General features: G+C 42.3%; 1 protein-coding gene across 22 annotated transcripts in view; it reads left to right on the top strand.

Annotated features, from left to right (window-relative positions):
* Positions 1-27,647, top strand: part of RBFOX2 (RNA binding fox-1 homolog 2) — a 293,466-nt gene that overhangs the window by 130,816 nt on the left and 135,003 nt on the right. Inside the window, exon 1 of one of the 22 annotated variants that reach the window (XM_070789696.1) lies at positions 7,077-7,289. The exons of the other annotated variants lie outside the window; for them this stretch is intronic. Within the exon in view, the coding sequence (XP_070645797.1) occupies positions 7,275-7,289 (15 nt within the window). The 5' untranslated portion in view covers positions 7,077-7,274. Of the gene's footprint in view, positions 1-7,076; positions 7,290-27,647 lie in introns of those variants that run through there. 22 annotated transcript variants of the gene reach the window in all.

The following is a 27,647-nucleotide window of genomic DNA, read 5'->3' as shown; positions in this document are numbered from 1 at the left end:
ATGAGGGGAAAAAAACAGGATTGTAACGTCTTGGAAACTAGCAGAAGAGAATGTTTTAAGAAGGTTGCCAACTCTGTTGAAGAGATCACTTAAGTTGAGGACAGCAAAATGTCCATTAGGTTGAGTAGCATGGATGTATTGGATTGGCCACAAAGTTTGTTTGGGTTTTTCTATAAGATGGTTCAGAAACTTGAATGAACTTTTTGGCCAACCCACCAGTTGCCATTGACCAATGGGTTTAATGGAGTGGAGGGCTTGGAAACTTTATTTTGAGAAGACTGAAGAAATAAGAGGTGAAGAAGTAGAAGCAGGTATAGATACTTTTTATGAGAAGATTTACTGTGAAGTTGGACTTCCCTGATAGCTCAGTTGGTAAAGAATCCGCCTGCAATGCAGGACACCCCGGTTCGATTCCTGGGTCAGGAAGATCTGGTGAAGGGATAGGCTATCCACTCCAGTATTCTTGGGCTTCCCTTGTGGCTCAGCTGGTAAAGAATCTGCCTGCAATGCAGGAGACCTGGATTCGATCCCTGGGTTGGGAAGATCGCCTGGAGAAGGGAAAGGCTACCCACTCCAGTATTCGGGCGTGAAGAATTCCATGGACAGTCCATGGGGTCGCAAGGAGTCAGACACGACTGAGAGACTTTCACTCACTGTGAAGTAGTGAGCAGGAAAAAGGAGAGAGTGGCTGGGGGGGAGGTGAGGGGCCCACAGAGGATTTTTGCAGCTTGATTCAGTTAGTCAGTTGCCTACTATCAGACTTTTCTTTTTTTTTTTAATTTTTTTAAGGTTTTTGCTCTTAGATTGCTACAGCAAACTTCCTTCTACGCTTGTGAGGGTTTTCTAAGATAGGTTACTCGGAGGTGGAATTGCTGAGCTACAGGCCATGAAAGTTTCAGAATCTGAAACAGATTGTGGCCAAACAGACTCCCAGAGTGATGCTGCCAACGTACACTTTCCCTGTCAGTGTGTGAGGGCAGAGGGGAGGTTTTCTGAAGATGGACATATGTTTATTGCTGGCCTGACAGTGAGTGCAAAGGGGAGAGAGTTATGAGGCAGGAGAGAGGTGGTGATCAACAGAGCAGCCTGGTTCTTACATGGGTGCTGGCAGATGGGATGTGAGCCCAAGTAGTGAAACAGGCCTTTGATGTGAGGCACACCTCTGTCGTTGTAACAGGATGTAAGGAGGAGGAGATGTATGCGTTTCTAGGTAGGATTGTGGATTTGGTGGACAGATGAGACTGAATGATTCTCTTTTAAAGTGAAGTACTTCAATAGAGCAACAGCCAATGGTTGAGTTGTGGGGAAAGAATGAAGTAGGTTTCAGGAGAAGGTAAGAAACAGTCATTTTGGAGAGTGAGAAAGCTTCTGGGGCAGCTTTGGTAGGACTGTTCGGCATTGACAAGGGCCCAGTTGAGATTTGTGATCATGAGTATATAGTGAAGTCAGTCAGCTTGGTCATGTGACTTTTCTCTGGCAACATTTAGCTGGTTGGGAACAGGAACAGAGAAGGCAGATACTTGTATTTAACCAGGGTTCGAGTTTTACTATATGCTAGTGATGGAGTGGGCAAATGATTGAGGATATTTGCAAGGGAGGGATTATAATCATGGACCATAGCGTCAGCGCTGGACGTACGAGGGAGTAGAAGACAGGAAATGGAGAGATTTCCCTAGTGGTCCAGTGGATAAGACTTTGCCTTCCAACACAAGAGGTGCCAATTCAATCCCTGGTCAGGCAGGTAAGATCCCATATGCCTTGTGGCCAAAAAACCAAAACATGGAAACAGTAACAACATTATAACAAATTCAATAAAGACTTTAAAAATGGTCTACATAAAAAAAAAAAAAAGACAGGACTGAGGTGGATAGATAATGAACAGGTCATTGAGGAGATCAGAGCTCATAGTGGAGGGGATACCAGAGCAAGTTGGTTGGAAGGATGGGAGGTTATTTGAGAATATGATTGAAACACAATGAGGAAGAACACAGCTCTTAAGATAGTGTTCATTTTTCATCTTTTAGGGATGATCACTCTGGGTTCCCTAAACCTGGCAGTCAGAGCTCTGACATCTATTTGCTGGTAACCTTTCTAAGAGGTGAACTTTGCCGAGAGGTGAAAAAGGGACGTCCCTTTTCTCTGTGTGTGCACCTGGAGTTCCCCACACATTATAGAAGGTAACCACAGATCAGAGGAGGTTTCCAGAACCATTCTTGTAATGACACCTGTCATAGCAGCAGCACTCAACCAGAGCCACAGCCTTCGGAAACTCACTCACAGTGTGTGTTCACTGGGTTCCAAGCCTCGTCTCTGTCCTTTATTGTTTGAAGTCTTGGTATTGAGCAGAGATAAGAGCGCAAGGGTGTTATCCAGGGAAAATTTTCCTGTGATCTTGGCAGTCTTGGCAGATTTGATTTTATCAGTGAAAAAGTGTAGTACAGGACTGATCTTGGAGTCTTACAAATTTATGTTTAACTTGTGGCACCTTTACTCACTGGTTGTGAGACCGTGGGCAAAGTGTTTAGCCACTTTAAGCCCCAATTTTCTTCCATGTGTGAAAAAGATAAAGTAGGGCCTTCCTTACAGAGATGGCATGAAGATGCAGTGAGATGATGCAAGGAGAGTTCTGGCACATAGTATGTTCTTAGCAAGTAGTAGCTGTTGGTGGCATTATGGGGGCTTCCCGGGTGGTGCAGTGGTAAAGAATCTGCCTGCCAGTACAAGAGATGCAAGAGGCAAGGGTTCTATGCCAGGTCAGAAAGATCCCCTAGAGAAGGAAATGGCAACCCACTCCAGTATTCTTGCCTGGGAAATCCCATGGACAGAAGAGCCTGGCTACGGTCCTTGGGGTCATAAAGAGGGGGACACGACTGAGCACGGCACAGGTGGTATTACACTGAAATCAGCAGGCGGCGATGGAACACTCTGTCTCCAGTTAGTGCTCCAGAGTGGTTTAGATGCCGTCACTGGAAATTGACAGCCACGGCCATCCTGCCCTGCGTAAGTCTGTGCTATTGCATGAGGACTAGCACCTCGGACTTCAGTGTGCTTGTGACCCAGCTGTGGCTTTTGTCATAATGTTGATGTTAACTCTGTAAGTCTTGGATGGTGCTGGAGATTCTTCCTTATCCAGGAAGCTCCCAGTTGACACCAATGCTGCTGATGCTGGTCCGTGGGTCACATTTTGAGTAGCAAGATTCTATTAGAGAACTGCCCTGTGGGAATCCTTGCTATTTTAAGCTGAGAGGAAATGAGGTTAAAAGAGCCCCATTCTTTAAACTTTTTTTTTTTTTGAGTCAAATTCAGTTGGACTTCATATGGCCCATTTCTATAGCTCATTGCTGTGGTGAGTCTGTGTTATCTCTGCAGATCCTGGAAGTGAAAGGAGTAGAAATAATGTAGAGAGGGTTGCTTCATATTGCTTTAGAAAAATTTTCAGTGTCTGACTTCTCAGGAATATTTTTGCAAAATTGTGTGGGTTCTCCAGCTGTACGCACTTTGCCACATCAGCCTTTTACACCCAACAGAAATACTGGCATAAAACATGCAGTCTCATATTTAAAAATGAATAACCAACAGGGTCCTACTGTGTAGCACAAGGAACTCTGCTCAATGTTATTTGGCAGCTTGGATGGAAGGGGAGGTTGGAGGAGAATGGATACATGTATATGTATGGTTGAGTGCCTTTGCTGTCCACCTGAAACTACCACAACATTGTTAATCGGCTATACTCCAATATAAAATAAAATTTTTTTAAAAACTAAAAAAAAAAAAAAATGCAGCCTCTTTAATTGTTAGACTTTGAGGCAGAGTCAGAAAGAGTCAGTACCACCAGACTCTTCACAGTACAACATCCAGTGCTTTCAGAAGCAGGAATTCAAGATGCATTATCAGGTTAGAATTACTGGCAGCACCCATATTGCTATCCCAGATAATCTGATTTTTCTTTCCCAGAAGCAATCATGCCAGACTTCCTCTGTGGGCCCTCCCGAGGAGAGTGCCTTCTCTGATGCTTTAATTCACACATTCTTTCCTCCAAACTAATACAGAGGCTGATAAGCTTCAGAGAACCGTTATGTAGCCTGATAACATGTTCTCCTGATAGAAGGAGGCATACGTGCGTCCTCATCCTGTGTGTAAGACTGGGATCCTTTTGAGAGGGTCTTCGTCATGTGCAGTTGTTACACGTTTGTGTCTCTTAATCTGAATCCCGCATAGCGATAAAGCAGAGCTTATGTGACTTGATTGGAAAGAATTTTGTTTTCTCCTACCTCTTTGTTTCCTTTTTTCCCTTTTTTTTTTTTTAAGATTAGGGAAATGTGGACGTGCAGAAGCATGATCCACTTCTTTTGCCTGTGGGTTTTTGAAGGGTTTTTGTTTGTTTTTAACGTGAAGAAAACACATAGAACAGACTGTTCACCTGATTATTAAGATTATGATCAAAAAAGGAAGACGTGCATTGAGAGTAGAAGTTTATGAATTTCCTGAGGCTCCAAAGAAGTTTACAGTGATTCCACTCATGGAAGTTTTGGAGGTAGTTCGTAGGTTTTTGTGACGTATTTAATCTTTTCTTATTTCATTTCAGGGATCTCATTTCTCTGTTTTTCTCCTGCTTTGCTCCAGGAGAACAGGAGTACCATTAAACCATCCCAAATTTGATTAAAAGATAAAACCATAAAATGACAGTAATATTTTACTGAATTTGTTTTTGATGCTTGATTAAGAATGAGTATTAATGATTTTTTTTTTTTTTTAATTCTTTTCCCTTGGGTGCACTGCAAAGCTTGTGGGATCTTAGTTCCCTGACCAGGGATCAAACTCAGGCCCACAGCAGTAAAACCACAGAGTCCTAACCATTGGACCATCAGGGAAAGTGGAAGTGGCTCAGTCACGTCCGATTCTTTGTGACCCCATGGGCTATAGCCCTCTAGGCTCCTGTGGGTAGCCTGCTAATCTCCTGTCCATGAGATTCTTCAGGCAAGAATACTGGAGTGGGCTGCCATACCCTCCTCCAAAGGATCTTCCTGACCTAGGGATGGAAGCCAAGTCTCCTGCATTGCAGGCAGCAGCTTTACCATCTGAGCCACCAGGGAAGCCCCCTGCAATTTCGTGTCTTCAAAGAATTTGAAACGACTATAATCTCTTCACGGTGTGATTTTAATGTAGTTGTTTAGAATGGAGTATAGGAAAGTCTGGTGACTTATGATTTAGGGCATGTGCTGTGAGATTAGAGCGGAGAGTTGCCTATGAACATTGATTATATAACAGATGCCAAGCAGCAGTTTATAGAAAGCCAAGATTTGTTTTCCCATTTTAGAGAGAAGGTTGTCTCTGTTGTAGATTTGGAAGTTCTTTCTTCTGTTTTGTACTGGAACGGAGGTATTCCTGACTTCAGAAGATGCAAAGAAGTTCTGCATAAAGAAAAAGAAAAGATTTGGGTGAGGCTGAGAGGAATACTTGCCCTGCCTCTCCAGGTTTAAACGAGTGGGAGTCTGAGGTGGGAGGAGGGGCAAGGAGAAAGCACATGTTTAGTGTGGAAGAGAACAGGTGACTTCACTTCTACTCTGAGGGAAAAAGACGCTCCACCACAGCAAACTAAGACGGAGCTCTCTCTGCAGCTGGAAGCATTATACAGGAAGGGGAAGGTGCTTAGTACCTGTGCCGGGCCTGCCTTGACTGTGAGACTCGCAGACCGTACTTGGAGATTTTATGAGCAGGAGAGAGCTGTTTCAACATGTTTGAGGGGAACAGAGCCCTGAGGCAGCTGAAAGGCGGAAGACCTCTTGTTTTTGTTTCATTTTGTTTTTCCTTTAAGGAGTTAAAGGAGTAAAATATTCCTCAAGACACACAACCCTCTGAGAATGTATTGTACACCTACTGTGTGCAAGGTACTGTGCAAAGATGCCATAGCTCAAAAGAGATGAACTCTACCCTGAAAAATGTGAATAAAGGGGGTAAGATTGGTAGGTGCAGGTAAGTGCCTGTGATAGTAACTGGCAGGGTTGGTGAATGCCACTTTACAAACACCAAGCTTTCAGAGGAGGAGATGTCACTTCCAGCTAGGATGGGTTTTGGATTTGAACATGGAAAAATGGGGAGGGAATTAAGGAAAGAGCATTGGCCTATGGTAGAGAAACCACCAGGACAGGTGACTGGATAATTCTTGTCGTTCACCACTGAACAAAATGGCCAAAAATATGCCTGGCATATAGGAGAGACTCAGTAAACAAAAATATGCCTGGCATACAGGAGAAACGCAGTAAATGTCTGAACTGAACTCAGTTAGCAATCATGGCCACAGGGACACGGCAGGCAGTTTACATAGTGTTATCGCTGGGTCTAAGCAACTCCAAAAGGAGTTTTATACCCGGTTTTTGCTTCAGGAAACAGAGGCCTCGACAGGTTAAATAACTTGCCCCAGGCCATGGTGACAGTAATTATAGACCAGATTTCAAGCCCAGGTTTTGTGCCCTGCCCCATCCCCATGCCTGGTAAAGAATCTGCAACAGGAGAGGCTCTGTTGATTTGAACTAGGGCAGTAGTAATAAAAAAGACGAAAACCTTGTGAAGCTTATTTGAAAATTTCCCCATGTTCAAGTCTTCTAAGATTCAGAATTATGACTGGTAGACTGATAGTTCTTACAGGATTGTGGCATAAGGCTGACCTAGCAGGGAGGGAACGTAGGCTCTGAGCAGGCTCAGCTTCTGCACGGGGCTCCAGAAGAACTGAGGCAGAGGGCAGCCTGGGCTCGCTCCCCTTGATCTTGGAGGGCAGAGGTTTTCTGATTGCTCCATTCACATTTAAAGAAGCCGTCTTATTCTAGTTGTCCAGCTACTAGAAACCAGTGCTGGTAGTTTATTAGGAACCCCACCCATCCCTGCCTTTTGCAATAATCTTTGTGAGCGATGATTGTGTTTCTCGAAGTAGAATGACACAGAGAGAGTCCCTGAAGGCAGATACACAGAGAGTGTGCTGTACACTCGGGTTCAGACACACGGGGCTGGGAACTCCCAGAGAGAGAGAGGGAGAGAGAGAGGGAGAGGGAGGGAGGGAGAGAGGGAGGAGAGAACAACAGAACAGTCAGCTGGAGAGGCGGGAGGAGGGGGGAGGAGATCGGTCGTTTTAGATTTTTAAACTCAAGTGATTCTGGGGGGGTTCTCCCCACCCTGCACTTCGGCCCCCCATTCTGGCACCTCCTTTCCTCCAGTCCACAGAAGGGCCTTTCTGCAGTCCACGATCAACTGGCCGCTGAGTTAGAGCAGCCGGGTCTGACATGATGTACCTCTGGGTGAGTACAGAGTGCTGCGGGTGAGGGCTTGCACTTGCACATATAAGGAGTGGAAAGCTGTGAGATTCTGCTCCCGCACGAACGGCCTTCCGCACGGAACGCGGGCTGCCACAGCCCCTTCTCCTCACAGGTGTGAAGGTTTTAAAACCTCACAGGGATTGTGACATTGGCCTGCGCTTTTTTTTTTTTTTTGAATGTTGTTTACCTTGTTTGACTTAGGCGCTAGGGCTGAGCTCCCAGTGCAGCGCCATCCCCAGGGCTTGGGAGGTTTGGAGAAGGCACATGGGGCAGGAAATTGAGCCGGTCACCCCAGGAGCTGCAGGCTTCCTGGCGGGCCGCGGCCTGCCTGTGTTCTGTTTGGGGGACACTGACCTTGATAGCCAAAGCGTCTCTTCAGATATTGAGACCCAGTAGGTGGCATGATTCTTAATTAGGAATAAGCCTTTGAAAGTTTTTATCTAATAATTTTTATTGTCTTTCACAATAGAAATGTGAAGTAGGTCACTGTTGTTATTAAAATTTTATAAGGGAAGTAATTAAGTCAAAAAGAGTGACTTGCCTATAGTTAGGAACCAAGTCTGTAGTGGCTTGAATAGTAATTCATAACCAAACGTTACAAAGCAGTTTCTATTTTCCAGGAACTTAGTACCACACATTATTTTATTTGTTAACTCCCGTGTTATACTTTGGGATGGAGGAAACCACACTGGGATTAGAGAGACTTAAATTATGGGATGTGATAACTTTCAGGAGAATGACTGGGAAAATAATACAGGGGGAAAACGTCCTGCTGTTAGTTGTGAAAACAAGAACATCCATAATCCCTTGCAAAGATGGCGGTGTCTTCTCTTGAGGAGACAGTTGTTGTGTGTTGCTAAGGGAGCCTCCTAGATGTGATGCCCTTGGCTACTGGCCTGCTTTTGAAAGTTTCCCTTTGCCCTTTGCCCTTCAGCCTAGATGTCTGGAATTGCAGAAACCTACTTGGCTCAGGCAGACTAAATTAAAAATATCAGACGGCAGAATTTTAACTAAGTTTATGGCGATGGAGCCTGATCAGAAAGGGGTGTGTGTGTGTGTGTGCGCGCGCGCACGTGCACACGCATGTGTGTAAGGATCGTTTTTCCTGCTTTCCCCTTCATATTTGAATATGACCTTAAAATCTAATTTCTTCCTCTCTTGATTTATTTTTGTGGTACTTCGAGGAAGTCAAAAAACTTTTCTGACACACTTATGTCCTTGAAGTAGTTCTTATCTCTGTGAACGAGGAGTCTGTGTCCAGGGTCTTTGCAGACTTGTTAGTGGGACTGATGGCTATCTGTTGGCCACAGGATTGGTTATTCTGTCTTTCGATTTGTTTGGAAGGGGAATTATGAAAGGAAGCAAGTTGAATTAGTCTCATTTCCACTCAATTCATGCTTTATGAAAGCAGACAGTGACTTTTGTGCTTATATTACACTTGTTTGTAAATTTGTCTCAATACCCTTTATTTAGCCCCAGAACAGGACTTTTCATCCAGAGTACCACATGCGGATGTGTTGTAGAAAAGGAACCCTAGGTGGTCAAGCGATTAATAGGAGGCCCTGAGGGGCTGCTGTGGAGAAAACCTACTGGATGAGGAAGGGGTATCAGAATTTTGTCCAGGCCAGCATCCAGCTATGGGATACTGGACAGTCATTGAAGTCTTCTGACCTCAGTTTCCACATCTATAAGATATCCCTTCTAATTCTAAAGAATTAGATATTTTATAGATGTTCCAGGAAGACACTCTGTTGTGCAAGAAAGTTTAGTGTCTGGAAAGCATGAGAGAAATATGAGACATGTCACCCTCATCACCTGCCTGGTTTGGTACCAGCAATGGCTTAAAGGCACTGTTCTAAGCTTTCTAGAAAAACTGCCAAACTGTGTTTGGTTGTCAGTACCTCTGGGTAGTATGGACATTCTTAGAACATGTAGAGCTGAAGAGTAATGGGGAAAGCTCATCCTAGCATTTTGGGTTGTGCAGTTGGACATCGCTCATTAATTTGCTCCTGTGCATCTAAAACTCTGAGATAGAACTCTGTCTTCTGCTCTATATGTGTATTTTTGTCAGATCTCCTCCCCACCTTCCTGTCAGTCACCCTTCTTTATAGTGAAATTGCTGTCATTGGGGGCAGCATGATACAGCACAAAGAACATAGCTTTTAAAGACTTTACTAGGTCTAAATTCCACCTCTTATTCCCAGTTGTATGACCATGAACAAGTACTTAAGATCTCTGAACCTCAGTTTCTTCATTTGTTCCATAGGGAAAATAATGCCCGTCATACAGGATTACTGTAAAGATTTGAGATAAGTAATGGAATGTGCTTCACATGATGTATGGCACAGAGTAGATGCTCAATAAATAGCCAGTGTGAGCCAGGTTTTTTGCTTTGAACATTCAGCAGACCACTTATTACTCCAGAGCATTTTCTCTAGCATGTAAAGGATGCCTTTGAATGCATGCAGGGAAAACTTTGATAAACACAAATTAGTTTTATGTTAATGTCTCCCATTAATCAGTTTTTTTAAGTACTTGCAACTAGAAAACTCTCCTCAAAGTTGCCTCCGGATGGAGAACGTCCCTATTACTTTTTCCAAACTCGTTTTTGAAAGAGTGCAGTATACTGGGCACTTACTGTGTCATTTATTCTCCCCATCTCCTCTTCAGTGTCTAAAACAGGGAGGGCAGCAGGGAGAGTAGGGGACAGAAGCAGGGAAGAGCGAGGGAGACACATGATTCCTGTGCTGAGGAAGCTTACTTGTTTAATAATTATACAATTTAAGTCCAGGAAACAAAATTATAGACCACTTTTCTGGGAAGAAGTCAGGATATAGTCTCCCTGTCTGAGATGATATTAGCTAGACTGGTCTCAGACTCTCTTTTACTCACATTCTACGTGGATGAATTTCTGGATTTCATTTTGAAGTATTGCTTTGTCGTAGTTCAATCCTATCTTCTCATTAAGTCAGTTCAGACAGCATATAATGTTTATGCTTTTAGTGGGGCAGAGGACTGTGTTACTAGCTGTTACAAATACAAAGATGATTAAAGAGTCTCATTCCCTTAAAGAATTTATAACACAGTGGTAGTCAGTGTGTGTACACAGATAATAATAATTTTTGCATGGTGCTGTTCAATTAAGAAAGTACTTTTATATGTCACCTTATTTCATTGTCACAGCAGTACTCAGGGCCCAGAATCAGTATCTCTATTGTACAGAAGAGGAAAGAGACCAAGAAAGAGTACATGACAGTTAGTAAGTGGCAAGGCTGGAAACTCAATTTCATGATTTTTTTTTTTTTTTAACTCTATGGTTCTTATTTTTTTGGAAGGGAGAAGCTAACTTTTATCTTGTTTAAACTTTTTTTTTTAGTAATAACATATATAGTAGGCATATACCTCACTTAGTCCTCCACTCATGTGAGAATTAGCTGTTATCTTCATTTTACAAAGGAGGAAGTAGAAATTTCAGTAACTTGCGGAAGTCACACCGTTTAGAATTGGCAGAGGTAGGACTTGAACCGTGGTCTGTCTGGCCTCAGAGCCTCCTACACCGTAAGTACCACCTTCTTTTATTTGTTCAGTCAGTTCAGTTCAGTCACTCAGTCGTGTCCGACTCCTTGTGACCCCATGGGCTGCAGCACACCAGGCTTGCCTGTCCATCACCAACTCCCGGAGCTTGCTGAAACTCGTGTCCATCAAGTTGGTGATGCCTTCCAACCATCTCATCCTCTGGCGTCCCCTTCTCCTCCTGCCTTCGATCTTTCCCAGCATCAGGGTCTTTTCCACTGAGTCAGTTCACATCAGGTGGCCAAAGTATTGGAGTTTCAGCTTCAGCATCAGTCCTTCCAATGAATATTCAGGACTGATTTCCTTTAGGTTGGACTGGTTTGATCTCCTTGCAGTCCAAGGGACTCGCAAGAGTCTTCTTCAACACCACAGTTCAAAAGCATCAATTCTTTGGTGCTCAGCTTTCTTTATAGTCCTACTCACACATCCATACTTGACTACTGGAAAAACCATAGCTTTGAGTTGACGGACCTTTTTCGGCAGAGTAATGCTTTTTAATATGTTGTCTAGGTCGGTCATAGCTTTTCTTCCAAGGAGCAAGCGTCTTTTAATTTCATGGCTGCAGTCACCATCTGCAGTGATTTTGGAGCCCAAAAAATAAAGTCTGTCACTGTTTCAAAAAAAGTCTGACACTGTTTGTTCAGTGGTGTCCAGTTTATCAGCCTGATACAGGCTGGAGTAGGGAAATGAAAATAAGGTAGCCTGAATTCTGTTTCCATTTCCATTAACTACTTGAGACAAGTTATTAACTGTGTGTATCTTGATTTTCCAGGTTGTGAGAAGGATGTGCTAGATCTTGAGAACGTTAATGGAGTAATCTTAGAAAAGCACATGTAACCATTTTAGAAACAAACCAGTCAGTAAGTGAAAGTTGTGTCATACAACAGAGAAGTAGTAGCACCACTTGTCAGTGTGTAACCTTCCCAACGTCGGTGTTCTCATCTTTAAAATGGGACAACTAACACCTAAAGATTATTGAAATAATCTGTTTTTGGAAGCTATTTTGTACTAAGCGTATACAAGGTAGCGATAATAATAGCAGCAGCAATTCAGGTTGTTATTCAGGTTGTAGTCAGGCTGATTTTTAAATGCTCACTTTTTAACCTCTGTTTTGCCACTCTAATTGGTTTACACATTGAGAAAACTAAACTTAGTAAATTGAGTTATCACAAAATGTAGACATAGTTCAGTTCAGTTAACATTGGAGGCCAGATGCTGTAAATAGATGCTTGGCACTGAAAAGTCATTAAAAGATTTTAAATAGGGTTGGGAATAGCTTGAAGTGGAGTTTATACTTAGATTTGTTTTTTAAGATGATACCTACACAGATTAGAGAGGGATAGGAGTGAAGAGAGAGGTTAGGTGATGGCTGAGTGGTAGTGGTAGCACGTGCTAGAGAAGGCGGACTGCCTGAAAAAGATGTCCCAGGCACAGTCAGCAGGCTGGTGTCATGATGTGGAAGAGGGCCAAGTGTGTTTGGAGATGCAGGGTCTCATCAGTTTGATTTCTGGATTTAGTACTTTTAGGTAACTTTGGAATGTTCAAAGGGAAATACCACTTACAGAGTTGGCTATCCAGGTCTGGAAATACACGGGAAAATAGAGGCTTAAACTATAAATTTGTGAGGAATCTTCACGCAGTAGTAATTGAAGATGTGGGAATGATGATGTGGAAACTCAGCGGCTTAAGACGACACTGGCCTAAGGTGTAGAGCAAGAAGAGAAGTTGATGCCTAGTGGAGGAGATGAGCCTGCAAAGGAGGCCAGGAGCCAGATTCCAGAGAGCTTGTTCTTCAGAGGGAAAACCAGGACATTAGGAAACTAAGATAAAACAGTGGCAGGAAGAGAGAACTGAAATATGTCCATGGGCTTAGCAACGTGGAGGTCACTGATGACCTTTGCAGGAGTTCTTTTGATGGACTAGTGAGGGCAGAAGCCTGGGAATGGAGTCAGTTCAGGAGTTCACAGTTGGGGATTGGAGGGATGGGAGAAGGAAATGGAGAAAGAAATAGTGTAGACAATTGTTGGAAAAACTTGACTGACCTAAAGGAGTATAGAGGGAACTTGAAGAGCATGTGGAGTAGGGGAAAGTTTTATGTTCTATTTTAAATAAAAGAGGCCTGGTCATGTTTAAAAGCTGACTGAACAAATGCATTTGAGAAGGAAAAGTGGAGTATATGGGCAGAGAAAGGATTGCGTTTATGCTTTAAGAAGATGGGATTAGCTTTAGGAGTAGGGAGAACTCTTCTATTTAACAAGAGTCAAAGCAGATAAAGGACAGAAGAGCCTACAGCATCTAGGAATTCAGAAGAGACTTTACAGAGGAGGAGATAGACAAGCAGAGTAAGTGAGGAGTGGAAAGGGTCATTGCTTTCTCCAAAAGGGATAGACTGGTAAAATAGTTTTGGGATCTCAGAAATATGTTTGGGAACCATATATAATTGTATGTGTGAGATGAATGGGATAGTAATGGATGAAAAATTAAAATTTTAGAGGCTAGGATATGTACTGTATGTCAAGTGGAAAAGTAACAAAATTTTATTTATAACATAACTAAAAGTATGGATTCATTGAATATACATAGATAGACAAATACTTAATGAGAAGATTGGCAGTTTGGATTCTTGGTTTGTTTGCATACAGATTTCAGTGAAGTTCTTTCTAAAAGCTAAAATTACAAAAAAATTTAGAAGCTGGATTATCTGAACAGTTTAAGATGTTTGTTTATTCTACTATTGATGGATTTTAGGCAGGATCAAGTGTGATCAGATTTGTATATAGAAAGATAACAAGAGGCTTCTATTATTGTTGCAGAATTTATATTTACACTTTGAATGAAATTGGTTTGATGTATATTGTAAAAGCCCAGGAAACGGTAAGGAGCTAATTAAAGGATTATATTAATGAGACTCGAGCAGTTAACACATTTATTGATGACTGCTGGTATGTTGATTGCTTTCTAAGAGGTGAGGAAAGAGCATGGACCAGACAAAGTTCTTTCCCAGGGAATCTGTGTTTTTAAACTGGAAAAAGAACGTTGTAAACATGTAAGCAAACAAGATAAATTCTGGAAGTAACATGTGCTACAGAGAAAAGGTAATGCGACCCTGAAAGCTTTATCTAGAGTGAGAAAGGCCTGAGTGATAAGAGACACCAACCTGTCTCACTATGGGAGGAAAGCTTTATAAGCAGAAGGAATAGCAAATCCAGAGTTCTCAGATGGAATGAGTTTGGGGCTTTTAAAGGACAGAAAGCGGGGATGTGGTTGGAGTGTAGAAAACAAAATGCATGGAGGAAGATAAGACTGGAGAGGTAGGTGAGGGCTGGACCATTCCCCTTGGTAGAGATTAGAATTTTGTTTTTGGTTAAAGTGGGAAGGTTTTGGGAGATTTTCAACAGGAGAGTTGATTTACTTTAGGAAAAGTGATAAGGGAAATCAAGAAGCAAGAGGTGATGGCTTAGACTTGGGAGGGCAATTTGGTAAGATTAAAGATGGTTTGTGTGTGGGTTAGATGAAAGAGGAATCTGGGTTATTCAACTTTGGGGTTGAAGGAATTAGGATGGAAGCAGCTTTTCCTTGTAACAACGAGAGTACACAGAAGAAAAAACAAACCAAAACAATATTTATGGTTTGGTCTTGTTTAGTCTGAAATGTGTAGTAGATATCCAAGTGGAGAAATTCAGTGGCAGTTTGATATGAGGCTAGAGCTCAGAAGAGAGATGTGAGTTGAAAGCATAAGGTCAAAATTTATCAGCGCGTATTTAAAGCCTTGGGAGAAAATGTAACTGGAGAATAAGGCTGAGGCTGAAGCCCTGAGGATGTCACTAGAGGTCAGAGAATACTGGAAATTGGGTAAGGTGGTGGGGAAACAAGGCAAGTATGTGACACCACAGACTTTGGGGAGGGCTTGCTGGGTTTGGATTACTCAGGAGGAAATAATGGGTCATTGGTCTTGGTAGGCTAAGTTCATTGGATGGTAGTTATTGGTGAGCTCGGTAAGAGCTGTTTGAATTGGAATGATGGGGATTGAAAAGCCAAATGGAATTGTTAATTGGTAGGTGAAGGTGTTTCATTTTTTCATTTATTTATTTTGGCTGTGCTGGGTCTTCATTGCGGTGGCTTCTCTGGTTGCCGAGCCCAGGCTCTAGGGTATGTGGCCTTTACTAGTTGCAGCACCTGGGTTCTGTAGTTGTGGCACACGGGTTTAGCTGCCTCAAAACATGTGGGATCATCCCAGACCAGGGATCAAATGCTTGTCCCCTACATTGGCAGGTGAATTCTTGACCACTGGACCACTAGGGAAATCCCTAGGTGAAAATGTTGAGACAGTGAAATATTGTATAGTTGTCAGTCACTCAGGTCAGTCGCTCAGTCGTGTCTGACTGCGACCCCATGAACTGCAGCATGCCAGGCCTCCCTGTCCATCACCAACTCCCAGAGTCCAACCAAACCCATGTCCATTGAGTCAGTGATGCCATCCAACCATCTCATCCTCTGTTATCCCCTTCTCCTCCTGCCCTCAATCTTTCCCAGCATCATGGTCTTTTCAAATGAGTCAGCTCTTCGCATCAGGTGGCCAAAGTATTGGAGTTTCAGCGTCAACGTCAGTCCTTCCAGTGAATATTCAGGACTCGTCTCCTTTAGGATGGATTGGTTGGATCTTCTTGCAGTCCAAGGGACTCTCAAGAGTCTTCTCCAACACCACAGTTCAAAAGCATCAATTCTTCAGCGCTCAGCTTTCTCTGTAGTTCAACTCTCACATCCATACGTGACCACTGGAAAAACCATAGTCTTGACTAGACGGACCTTTGTTGACAAAGTGATGTCTCTGCTTTTGAATATGCTATCTAGGTTGGTCATAACTTTCCTTCCAAGGAGTAAGCGTCTTTTAATTTCATGGCTGCAGTCACCATCTGCCATGATTTTGGAGCCCAGAAAAATGAAGTCAGCCACTGTTTCCACTGTTTCCCCATCTATTTTCCATGAAGTGATGGGACTGGATGCCGTGATCTTCGTTTTCTGAATGTTGAGCTTTAAGCCAACTTTTTCACTCTCCTCTTTCACTTTCATCAAGAGGCTCTTTAGTTTTTCACTTTCTGCTATAAGGGTGGTGTCATCTGCATATCTGAGGTTATTGATATTTCTCCTGGCAGTCTTGATTCCAGCTTGTGCTTCCTCCAGCCCAGAGTTTCTCATGTATAGTTGTAGAGTGGAACAAAGAATTGGGCAGCTTGTTCATGTGTGTTCTAGGGACCATTTTAAAAAGATAGGTGATGTGAAGGCGTGTCTTATGTCAGTAGGAAAGATGAAGTAGGGGAAGAACTGAGAGTGCTGAAAAGAAAGAGGCTGATTGCAGGAACAAAGTCTGTTATTACCCGCACACAGAAGAGGGATTGGCCAGAAGCAGGTTTTTTTCTTCTTAATTTGAAGCAGGGGTGAGTGTATGGGTTTAGAGCCAGGTAGGCTGGCTGGTGGCATTAGCTTCAGGCAGAAGAGAGAGATTTCTGTGGGTGTCTGCTTTCCTTCTAACATGTAAGATGAACATAGCCGAAAGTGTTAGAGCAGGGAGTGGAGAAGTGTTGCTGGTTTGAGGAGAGAGGACAGGGTGTGAAATGGTAGTCATCCCCCCAAAACTGGGAAGTAAACTTACTGGAGAGGTGCAGGGTGCTTAAAATCTGTGGTCATAAACTTGAGTGAGTGGTGGCAATCTTTTAGATGCAAGAGAGGATTAAGTAAATAGTTGGACTTAACCAGGAATTGAGATTTTACTAGGTAAGTTAGACTAAGGGAAAAGGGGGCAAGGGAGTTAAGACTTTTTGAAAAAGATTATGTATAGTGTTGGACCCTAGAATCTAAACTGGCTTGAGAGGGAATTAAGAACATGAGGATGAGAAGAGTAGGAGTGGTGAAAAAGTGCTAGGATCGACTAGTAGACTAGAGATCCGAAGGAGGCTGGCGAAATGCTGGTTTGGGAAAACTCGTAGGTGTGGTATGAGAGGAGAAGGCTTGAAACACTTGAGATGTTGATGCAGCTATTGGTAATGACATGGCAGTGCTGGGATATGGTGTGAGGTCAGTGGCTTCAGTGAAGTTGTGAAAAAAATACACATTAGAACAATAACAGCAACAGCTTGGAAGCCAGAGTAGTTAATGAATAATCTTTGTGAATTTTGAGGTCATCAAGAATTATAAAAGTATTAAAGGAGATTAAGAGAGGGAGCCCCGTGCTAAGACTTGAGGAGATAGGTGGGTGATACCTATTTCAGAGGGTCTGCAGTTTGGACCGAGAATGGACGTAGTCTTGGGAAGAAGCTAGGAAGATACCTGTGAGGTTCAGCACTACATGGCAATGCGGAGGATGGAGGATGTTTGCCTGGTCTGAGAAAAGGAAAGCTTCTACTCAAGAAGCAGCAGTGTTCTCGCGAGCAGTCAGGCTTCCTTTGGAGCAGAAGGGTGACAGGAACATCGTAGAGAAGAGTTTACTCACTCATGACCACGAGGGCTTGGGAGGGCAGGGAGGGCAGGAGCGGGGATCAGAGAAGTGGCTGTGCAGGGTCGCACAGGGTGAGCCAGCTGGAAGGCTGGGGCTTCGCAGGGTGGTCGAGGTGAGTGAGGATGTGAGCCAGGATGGAATCATTCCAGAAACCTTGTGGAAAAACAGGGTAATTACTTAAACCTTCAAGCCAGAGCAGTAATTCTCAAACTTTTATGGTGCATCAGAATGCACAGATTGCTGGGCCTACTTCCAGAGTTTTCGATTCCTGAGATCTGAGTGGACCCGGGAGTTTACATTTCTAATAAATTCCCAGGTGATGCTGCTGCTGCTGCTGCTGCTGCTGGGCCAGAGGCCACTCTTTGAGAACCACTGGTCCAGAGAATCTCATTGTGGGTAAGTCAGCCACTCTTGCAGACTGAAGCTCCAGATGTAACGTGGCCTGGTGATAGCAGAGCTGTGTCAGGCCTCTCTTTGACTTTGGCAGTTAAAGGACAAAGAGGGTCTGTGATCATTTCTTTTGAGGGATAGTAATTTATCCCTCAAAATAGGTGACGCAGTTTGATTATTAGTGAACATTTATTGAATATCTGTTTTATGCAGCAAAATGAGGATACTGAGAGCTATACAGTATTTTCTTTCTCAAGGATAATGGGACAAAATAAGGACAGATAAGTTAATTGATAAACAACCATATGTTGTAGCAAAGACAACATGCCCTCTGGTAGGTGGTTTGGGCAGTTGTCAACAGGAGCTTGAAAAATTAATCATTGAAGATGGAATTGATTGAGGAAGGTTTCTTGAAGATGTGATTTAAGCTAGATTCTGGGAGAACTAAATAAATACAAGAGATGGAGAACTGGCATAAGCAGACCTATGGTGTCAAGAATGACCAGAAAACCTTACAGCTAGCTACTCACGAGCCCCAGTGCTTTCATGCTACGTGTGTGTGTGTATGCGTGTGTGTGTGTGCTCAGGTGTTCAGTCATGTCCAACTCATTGCAACCCCACAGACTGTAGCCTGCCAGGGTCCTCTGTCCATGGAATTTTCCAGGCAAGAAGTATTATTGTAATAATTATCTAACTAACTAGCCTCCCTGCTTCTCCTCTTCTTCTTCAACCCCTTCTCTGAAGTCTGTTCTCATCATAGCAGCCAGAGTGATCCTTTCACATGTCACATTATGTTGCTCCTCTGGCGAAACTCTCCAGAAGCTTCGTATCTCACTCAGCATGAAAGTCAAGTGCCCTGCACTGGTCTGTAAGGCCCTGTATGACTTGTTCCCTTGGCTATCTTTGACCCCCTGTTTTTCTGTACTCCTGCCTATTCTTTGAACATTTCAAACAACAGCGTTGCCGCCGGGCCTTAGGTTTTGCTCACTGGCTTGCTCTTTCTGCAGGTATCTGCTTGACTTCTTATTTATATGAAATCTCTACTCAGTGGTTACCTTATCAGGAGCATCCTAGATAAATAGTAATTCCCTACTCCCTTGTCCAACATCTCCCATTCCCTTTCCTGGTCTTTGTTTTTCTCCCAGGCACCTACCACTATCTGACTCGCTGTGTCTGTTTGTTTATTGCTTTTCTCTTCCAGCCAGAATTTAAACTCCATGAAGGCACTGGTGTGTCCTTTGTGCCTATGTAGAGTAGGCACTGGCCGGACATTGTGTAGTGAAAAGAAAGGAGGAAAGGAAGTTTGGGGAATAGTGAAGGGTCCAGTATTACTGGAGAGACAGGAATAGAAGAAATGGCTTGATGGATAACCTGGCAGAACTTGAATAGTAGATCACTATTCTATAGAAAAAGAAATTCTGAAATTTTTTAGTATAGCAATATTTAACCTTCTCAAAGGAGTGCTTTGCTGTTAAGATTCTGTGGATAGAATAGTTTGGAGAGGGACTAGAAGCAGGAAGATCAATTACTATTGGGTACTTGCTGGGTAGCAACTATAGGGTTGTATAGGTATGAAGTAAAAGGCCTTAGGATCAGGGTTTGGAAGTGAGAATAACATGTTTAGATAGAGATGATGGCCGGATGCTCTAATGCTGAGAGAGAAGTGCTTCCAGTTATATAAGAAAGTTGCCTATCTTAGTATGTATGTTTCAATGCTGTTTGTCGTAAATGTGGCATTTAATCTCAAGCAAGTATCCTTTATCACTTTTCAAACCATAATATGGAATTTTGTTGTTGTAAAATGTATAAATTAGGGAATAAAATGTTGAAACCATTTAAGCAAACATTCATGTTTTAAAGATTTTAATTGTATACTTGAAGGGGTAGAAAATCAATGTGGGAAAACACACATACTGGCTTGGGAATGGGGAGGGGAGGGAAGTGGAGCCTGTAACTCCCAAGACGCATTTTCTTTCACTTCTTTTTGCAATGAAGAAATTACATTTGAGGAGTTGTAGTGCCCCCTTTCCTCATTTTGGTTCTGGAAGTATGTGCAGTTTTTAATAAAATTTCTGAGCTGGTTCCAAACACTGCATTCTTATTCCTTCTCTGAAGGTAAGCTTGTGGCTCCTCTTCGCAAACACTTTTTCAGCGTCCTTTATTATTAATAATATTGAATGAGATAACATAGAGTATCTGTAATATAAGACCTGCATAGACAGTCCACATACATTAATTGAAAGGTTAATTAGATATTCTTAGTATAATGAACTATCTGTGTAGTACAGTGTCCAACTTAATTCATATCTGTAGGGTCTATGCTATCTTGTTTGCGTGTTAGCTCATATGGTGTTTTATTTGCTTATTTGGATTTGGACCATTAATTTAGAGGTTAAGTGATCAAAACCTGACTTTCATTACTTAAAATAAGTGTCAGTTACTTTTCCTGACTGTGAAATGAACACTTAAATACCGGCCGTCTCAGCCAGATCACTGTATCCATGAAAATCAAAACTAATCAATTGTAGCTTCATTGTCTGTCATATCACATGCTGGCAGCAGTTCTGCTCTTGCTCAGTTGTTATTGCTGCTGTGTCATTAGAACACGTCACACGATCTTCATGCTCTTGTGTCTCATCTGTAAAATGGGAATGATGTCACTCCCCAGTGTTACTGCTGAATGCTGTGTTCCTCATATAAACTGACATCTAAATAAAAGCATCTAAATCATTCTTAATGATTTATTTCTTCTGTTTATTTTGTACTTTTATCTGCCAATTAGAGAAAAGGTGGTATGGTATTTTTTGATTAAGACTGGCATTACAATTTAAAAGCAGATGCCAAAATTAGGGCAGGGGGTTGGGTAGGGGGGGGGACAAACCTCCACCCTGTGCTGTTGTGCGTAGATTCCCCTCTGCTCTGTTTCATTAATTCTGGATCTTTCTTTTTATCCTTTTGTCGTCTTGTTTGTTTTTATTAAATTTATTAAAAATAAGTTTCTTGGACTCATTGAAAGTCAAAATCATGTTTTTGCATGTTTCTCTGGCACCGGGTGCTTGCAGATTACATCTAATACCAGGGAAATTCTCAACGTGGTTTAAGACAGTTAGGATTGGAAGAGAGAGGGGAACAGAAATTCCCAGGTGCAACGTGTTTATGAAGTCAGGTCCTTTTTCGACTCTTGTCTTACTTTATGATCCTTTTTTCACATTGTGATACGGAAGCAAAAGTCAAACGCCATAGTTTTGTCTCAGAGTCAGTACTGTTAATCAGCCTGCTACCGTGCTTTCCATCTCATCTCTGACACACAGCCTCTAAGATAGTCCCCATGCTTCCTGCCTCTTGGTATTCATTCCCTTACGCAGTCTCTTGCCTTTGAGTGTAGGCTGAACTTAGTGACTCACTTTGAACTAATAGAATGTGGCAAATGTGATAGGATGTCACTGCTAAGATTCGGTGACAGAGCGACCGAATGAGAGACCCCAAACCAGAGGCACCCAGCTCCAACTCACCTGGCTTCCTGATCCACGGAAACTGCAAGATAAAAGGTAGTGTTTTAAGCTGTTGTTTGAGAATGATTGGTTAAAGAGAAATGGACAGCTGTAGATTTTGGTACCCAAAGTGGGTATTTCTGCACAGGAAATGTAAAGTGGGGGAGTGACTTCGGAATGGGCAGTGGCCTTTGAGGGGAGTTTTGGTGAAAGATCAGAGTGCCTATGTTATTGCTAAAGTTGGGGACCTTGGGGAGATTGCCATGAAGCCTCAAAGGAAAGGAAAGTGGAGGAAGGGGAGTCCTTGTTATGCACTGGCAGAAAGTTTAGCAGCAGTCTGGTTTGTAGTTGCGTGGAAAGTGGAAACATGCCTAAGGAACTGGGAGATGTCCCTAAGTAAATTTTCAAGGAAAACATTGAAGGTGCCCACTGCTTTCTTCTTGCTACTTATAGTAGAGAGTAAGAAGAGAGAAATAATTTGAGGAAAGGACTGTTAAAAAAAGAACCAGGACGTGATGGTTTTGAAAATTTTCGGACTTTATGCAGAGTAAATGATGGTAAAATTAAGACAAAGATTTCTAGCAAAGGTCAATTCAAGGGCACTGTCAGGAGAATGGTAGTCTAAAGATGAAGCGGAGGATATGGCTGTAAAACCTTTTGTTAAGACCTGAGAAAAACCAGAGGTAGTGCCTTAAGAGTCACACAGAAGACCTCTCAGTCAAGCACTAGGACTTCTAGCCATTTTGGCAGGAGAGAGGGTAGAGAAGGGCTTATCTTGAAGGTGTTTGTGGGTGTAGCTTTTGTCTATTGCTGTAATCTCAGCAAGAGTCATAGGAGGTCCACTGCAGCTACAGCTGAAAGGAGAAGGAACAAAAGAGGCTGTTGAACCCCCAAAATTGTTCTGGCAGGAAATAGGCTGAGAAAATTATTCAGCTGCTAACACATGCTACCTTTCGTGAAAAGGGAAGGATGATTCAAAGTCAAGAACCACAGAGAATTCCTACCCAAGCCTGAGACCTGATCAAGGAACTCCCAGCATTTGCCCAGTGAGATTTCAGCATCACCGTAGACCAGTGACTCCTTTGTTCTCCCCTTTGGAGAAGTTACGCCATTTGGAGATTACAAGAGATTTCAGAGTTCCAGAAGCCTAGAGGGCAGATGAGAAGGGTGCCCTGATACTGTGCCACTTAGGCCAATCTCCTCAGAATGCTGTATCCGTTGCTGAAGCACTCCTTCTTTTAGTTTATAGATCTTCTAGTTGCCAGAGTATACGTGAGAAAGCTGAAGCAATCAGCTTTCCCATCCCCACACTCGACCCACTTTGTCCCATCCACGTCAGTGAACTTGTCCTCTCTCCTATTACTGTACATGAAACAGTTGCCTTCCTTATCAGGCCAACCCCTCAGTTGTTCAGTGGGTCCCATCTCTGCTGGCCTGTTGAAGACCTGGACCCAGCAGTTCTCTCCCCTCTCTCTGGGATCATCAGGTTTTCTCTCTTTTCTGGATGAGCTCTGCTGCAGCTGCCGCCGCCAAGTCTCCTCAGTCGCATCCGACTCTGTGCGACCCCGTAGAGGGCAGCCCACTAGGCTCCTCTGTCCCTGGGATTCTCTAGGCAAGAACACTGGAGTGGGTTGCCATTTCCTTCTCCAGTGCATGGAAATGAAAAGTGAAAGTGAAGTCGCTCAGTCGTGCCCGACTCTTAGCGACCCCATGGACTGCAGCCTACCAGGCTCCTCCATCCATGGGATTTTCCAGGCAAGAGGACTGGCGTGGGGTGCCACTGCCTTCTCCGGATGAGCTCTGTTAACATACAGTTAAGGTGTTCTTTCATCCACTTTAATGCCCTTAGCCTCACTTTTGTCAGCTACTGATAAATTTATTTTCCCTTAGAGTTGTCTCTGTTTGTACATACCAATTTTTTCCTCATTCCCTCTAAGTCCACTCAGGTTTTTATTGCCACCATCCTACTGAAGTGACTTTTGTCAGTTTTACCAATAGCTTCCATGCTGCTCAGTCCAGTGGTCAGGCTTGAGTCTTCCTCTTAACTGACCCACCTGTGGAACAGAACATGGTTGATTACTTCCTTCTCTGTGACTCACTTTCTTGGGTACTTGCCTTCCAGGACATTATACTCTGTTGTTTTTTTTCTTACCTTTTTGGTGATTTCTTCTGTTTTAAAGTTGTCATACTCTGGACCAAGTCTTTAGACCACTTTTCTTGATTCTTTTATTTAGTGATTTCATCTGCTGCTGCTGCTATCTCATAGATTTAGCTGTTCAGTTAACCAGGACAGATAGCCAAAACCATTTATCATCTGGGTCCAGAGGGCGCTCTGATGTTTTATCTTGTTTAATTCTTTATGAGGGCTTCCCTAGGGGCTCAGATGGTAAAGAATCTTTCTTAAGAAATTAAGAAATGAGAGTGAAAAACAGCTTTATTAGAGATAAGAAAAAATTCATTCATGCAACTAATTACATATCTCTCCTGTAATGACTACGAGTCACATTTGAATACTGTTCATGGTTTTCTACAAAATCTTTTTTGCAGTGCTTCATGTTTTTCTGTGCTTTTTGTATCCTCTCCCTTTCTTCCTGTTATCCAAGACGCGTGCTTATGGATGAGAGGTCTATTCCTCCAAGTTCATTTCCTAGCTGTGTGAGGAATTGTCTTACTAATTTGCAGTCTTGTAATTGCAGCTTCTCCTGTAAAATGAAAGCATTTATTGTACTAATATCATATTGAAGAAAATAGACATAAGCTGTCTTCCAGCCATTCTTTTGCAAGTGCAGATTTTAACTCATCATTGTGTCTACCCCTTCTTTAGCCTTGTTAATAGTACAAGATCTCTGGATATTTTTTAAAAAGCGGTTTTTGAATCTATTAGTAGTTAATACACTGAGCTGAGAAGAATGTTAGTTTTTTTAAGCACAGAATGAATCATTGCTCTCTTTGAAATCCAAATAATGTACTCTTGATTTCTCTTCCTTTTCCATCTGTGAAAATACATTGAAATTCAGCCCTGTTCTTCCGCATAGCACTAACTGAAGCAAGTTTTTTGCTGAGTAGTACTCAAGCCAATCCCAAACTTGTTCTAAAATTGTCACAAGTTATATTTATGCCATGAGTTCCAGGTTCTGTGTCAGTGTTTGTACTGTTTTGACCCTTTGTTCTGCTCCTGGTCCTTTTGTAGAGCTCTATCTGTGTAGATCTGTATCTTCCAAATCTGTGATGTTTCACTGACATGCACTGTCCCAGTTTTTATTCCCAGTTTTCCTTAGTTTTGAAAGCATATATTAAAAAGGCAGCTTCCTTTGAATATAATCTAATTGCTTTTGAAGAGTCATTCATTAACGTGGAACATATCCATCTTATAAGTTCTGATTCCAGATTCCAAACATAGCCTCTAATAGGTTCTAGTTAATTATTGCTTCTGGTTCTTCTTCCCATACTTACATAGTCTAAATGCAATATTTAAAGAATTTTTTGAAATCCTTTGACAATGCATAATTGTGTTGACAAGATGATCTTCTTTGCTTCATAATTGCAAAACATTTTTATTTTTATAAAAGCAGTATTTAGAATGATCAATCCAGAACCTTTTTTTCATTTCTATACTGTTTTCTTCCAGCTACCTTTATACATGTATCTACCTTCAGCATTTGGCCGCTTATTAACTGTTTCAGGTGTTAGTAAATTTTGTCACGTTCTAAAAGAAGACCCATCCCAGGAAGTTTATATCCACCTGCCTACTTGACATTCCCATACCTCATCATTACCTCACACTTAACTTGGCCAAGCTGGACTCCTGGTCTCCACTTGCCTTCGCTGAGTCTCATACCTGTGGGAACACCTACAGTCTTCCTTTCTCAGATGACAGCTTTCTGTTCCTTGGGCCAGAAAAAAACTTGAAGTTGTCTTGGACTCTTCTTTCTCCCTCACTCCAGTCTTATTAATCAGCAAATCCTTTAGGCTCTGCCTTTCAAAAATCACCTAAATCTGATCTCTTTTTACTAGCTCAGCAATGGCTCTCCTGGCTCAGTACCCCATCCTCTCTCGCCTGTTTTATTGCAGAAGTCTCCTACCTGGTCTCCCCCACTTCCACCATTGACTCCAAATAATTTATTCTGAGCACACCATCTGACTTAAACCTTTGAAAATATAAATCTGATCATGCTCAAAAATCCACTGATGGGTTTCACTCAGAAGAAAAGGCAGAGTCCCTACAAGGCTCTGTTGAACTGGCTCCTGGGTACCACTTTGATGTCTGTCTCCTGTTCTTCCCATTCCTCACACTCCAGCCACCCTGGCTTCTCGCTGCTCCTCAGACTTGCCAGGCACTCTGTAATAGTACTTCTTTCCTCTGCTGATTGTGCTCTTTTCAGATACCCTCATGTGTACGGCTTCACTCCTTCACATCTTTGCTCACGTTATCTTTGCATTTAGTACTTTTTCAGTCACTTTATTGTTTCTCCACAGCCCTCACCAGCTTCTAGTATATTGTAAAAACATCTCTTTTACTGCTTTCCTCACCTATAGAGATTTTTGTCAGGTTTGTTTATTGCTGTTTCCCCAGTGTCTAGAATAGTGAATGATGCTCAATAAATATTTGTCACATGGGTGGTAAATTCCAGAGGTTTTCTACCTCCTGGGTGTGTGTGTGCCCACTGAGTCATTGAAAGAGTGTGTGCTCACTCTTTGACATCCCGTAGCCCGTCAGCTCCTCTGTCAATGGAATCCTCTAGGCAAGAATACTGGAGTGGGTTTCCATGCCCTCCTCCAGGGGATCTTCCCGACCCAGGGACTGAACCCACATCTCCTGCATTGGCGGGTGGACTCCTTGCCACTCGCACTACCTGGGAAGCCCTCTCTACTTACTACTTTTTCATTGACGAGGGAACATTTAGTAACTATAGAACTTGTTAGTGCAGAACTCTGTTTGTGTTTTTCCTGTTCCCTCATACACTAGGGCCATTTGTCCCTCTCTGATGGTTATACTCTGGAGGCAGTAGTGCTTCATGGTGTGGGCTTTGGAATCAAATTGACGAGTTTTCAAACCTGGCTGTCTGGCATTCTGTCTTAATGACATCGGGTATATTACTGTGTCTCTTCATCTATAAAATTAGAACATCAAAAACAGTATGTATCTCAGAAGGTTGTTTTGAGCCTGTGAAAGCTCTCAGTTCTTGGTATATGATAAATGTTCAGTTTATGTTAGTTACCATGATTGCTACCTGGTTAGACCCATCTGGACTGTTCTGAGTCAGTGACATTTCTGATGGCAGTACTGAGAACTCTGATACAGGGTTTACTTAATATCTATATTCTTCCCCCTTTGAAAATAGTACGGGTATGTTGGGTCTTTCTTTCTCCTTTTTACCTCTTTTTCTTTTACTGTTTAAACTTTAGTTATTCCCACTGCCAGCACACTCTTAGATTTCTCCCTCCTCTCATTTCAGCAAGTATTTAAGCACTTACTTTCCCTTCCCCATTCTGTTCTAAATCTTCCTATGTTTCCTTTTCCTTGTCTCCATCTTTTTATCCCATTTACAAAGTAAACAGATTACCTTCCTTAAGATTGATTGATTAGAAATGCATTTGTATCAAGGAAAATGGAAATGTAGATTGGAAATGAAGTTGTATTTTTAAAAGTTTCACCCTCCCCCCCCAAAATTGCACCCATCACTAAAAGGCTTGAAAGTACTCCTACTCCTTCCTCTAAGTCTCCATAGAAGTCTCCACTTTCTTAGTGGATTAAATTTGTCTTCTACTTCTAACCAATATGCAAGATGATTTGGAAAAAAACACATCATTTCTTATTTAATTACATTGGCATTACTTGTAATTTGCTGCTGTTTTAGCTATCTTGTCCTCCTGTTTATTTCAGCTGTATGGTAGTTCATGTCCATTACTGGTTCCATGGACTCCTATGTTCTCCCCATTCCACCCCTCCATCCCTCCCTGATTACATTACTGGGCTCTCATGGTCTGGTCTGGAAACCCAGCCACCATTTATAAATATGTACGTGTGTGTGTGTGTGTGTTTCTTTTAATGGGAAAATATGATCAATTCTGAACATTCTGAAGTAAAGATGAATTTTTACACTATGACCCACTTTATAAATTTTAGACAGATTGTATATTGGCTATAAAATTCTTTTCAGAGCAGACAAGATGGACCCATCTAGGCATCTATTTAAAGAGGTTTTATTTTGAAATTCTATGGGCCTTTCAACTGTAAGGTATGCTGTGGTTTTACCTAATTCATGTTACAAGGAAAACAGTACTCTTTTTGCTCCCTTTTCTTGGTCTAATCATTTTCTGGGCACATTTCATAAATACAGAGATGATTAAAATGTTAATTAAAAGTGTCCTGTCTGTATGTATGAACTCTGG

The sequence above is a fragment of the Bos indicus genome, chromosome 5 (assembly GCF_029378745.1).
Source record: "Bos indicus isolate NIAB-ARS_2022 breed Sahiwal x Tharparkar chromosome 5, NIAB-ARS_B.indTharparkar_mat_pri_1.0, whole genome shotgun sequence".
NCBI classification, from domain to species: domain Eukaryota; kingdom Metazoa; phylum Chordata; class Mammalia; order Artiodactyla; family Bovidae; genus Bos; species Bos indicus.
This window is presented reverse-complemented; position numbering and strand designations above follow the sequence as displayed.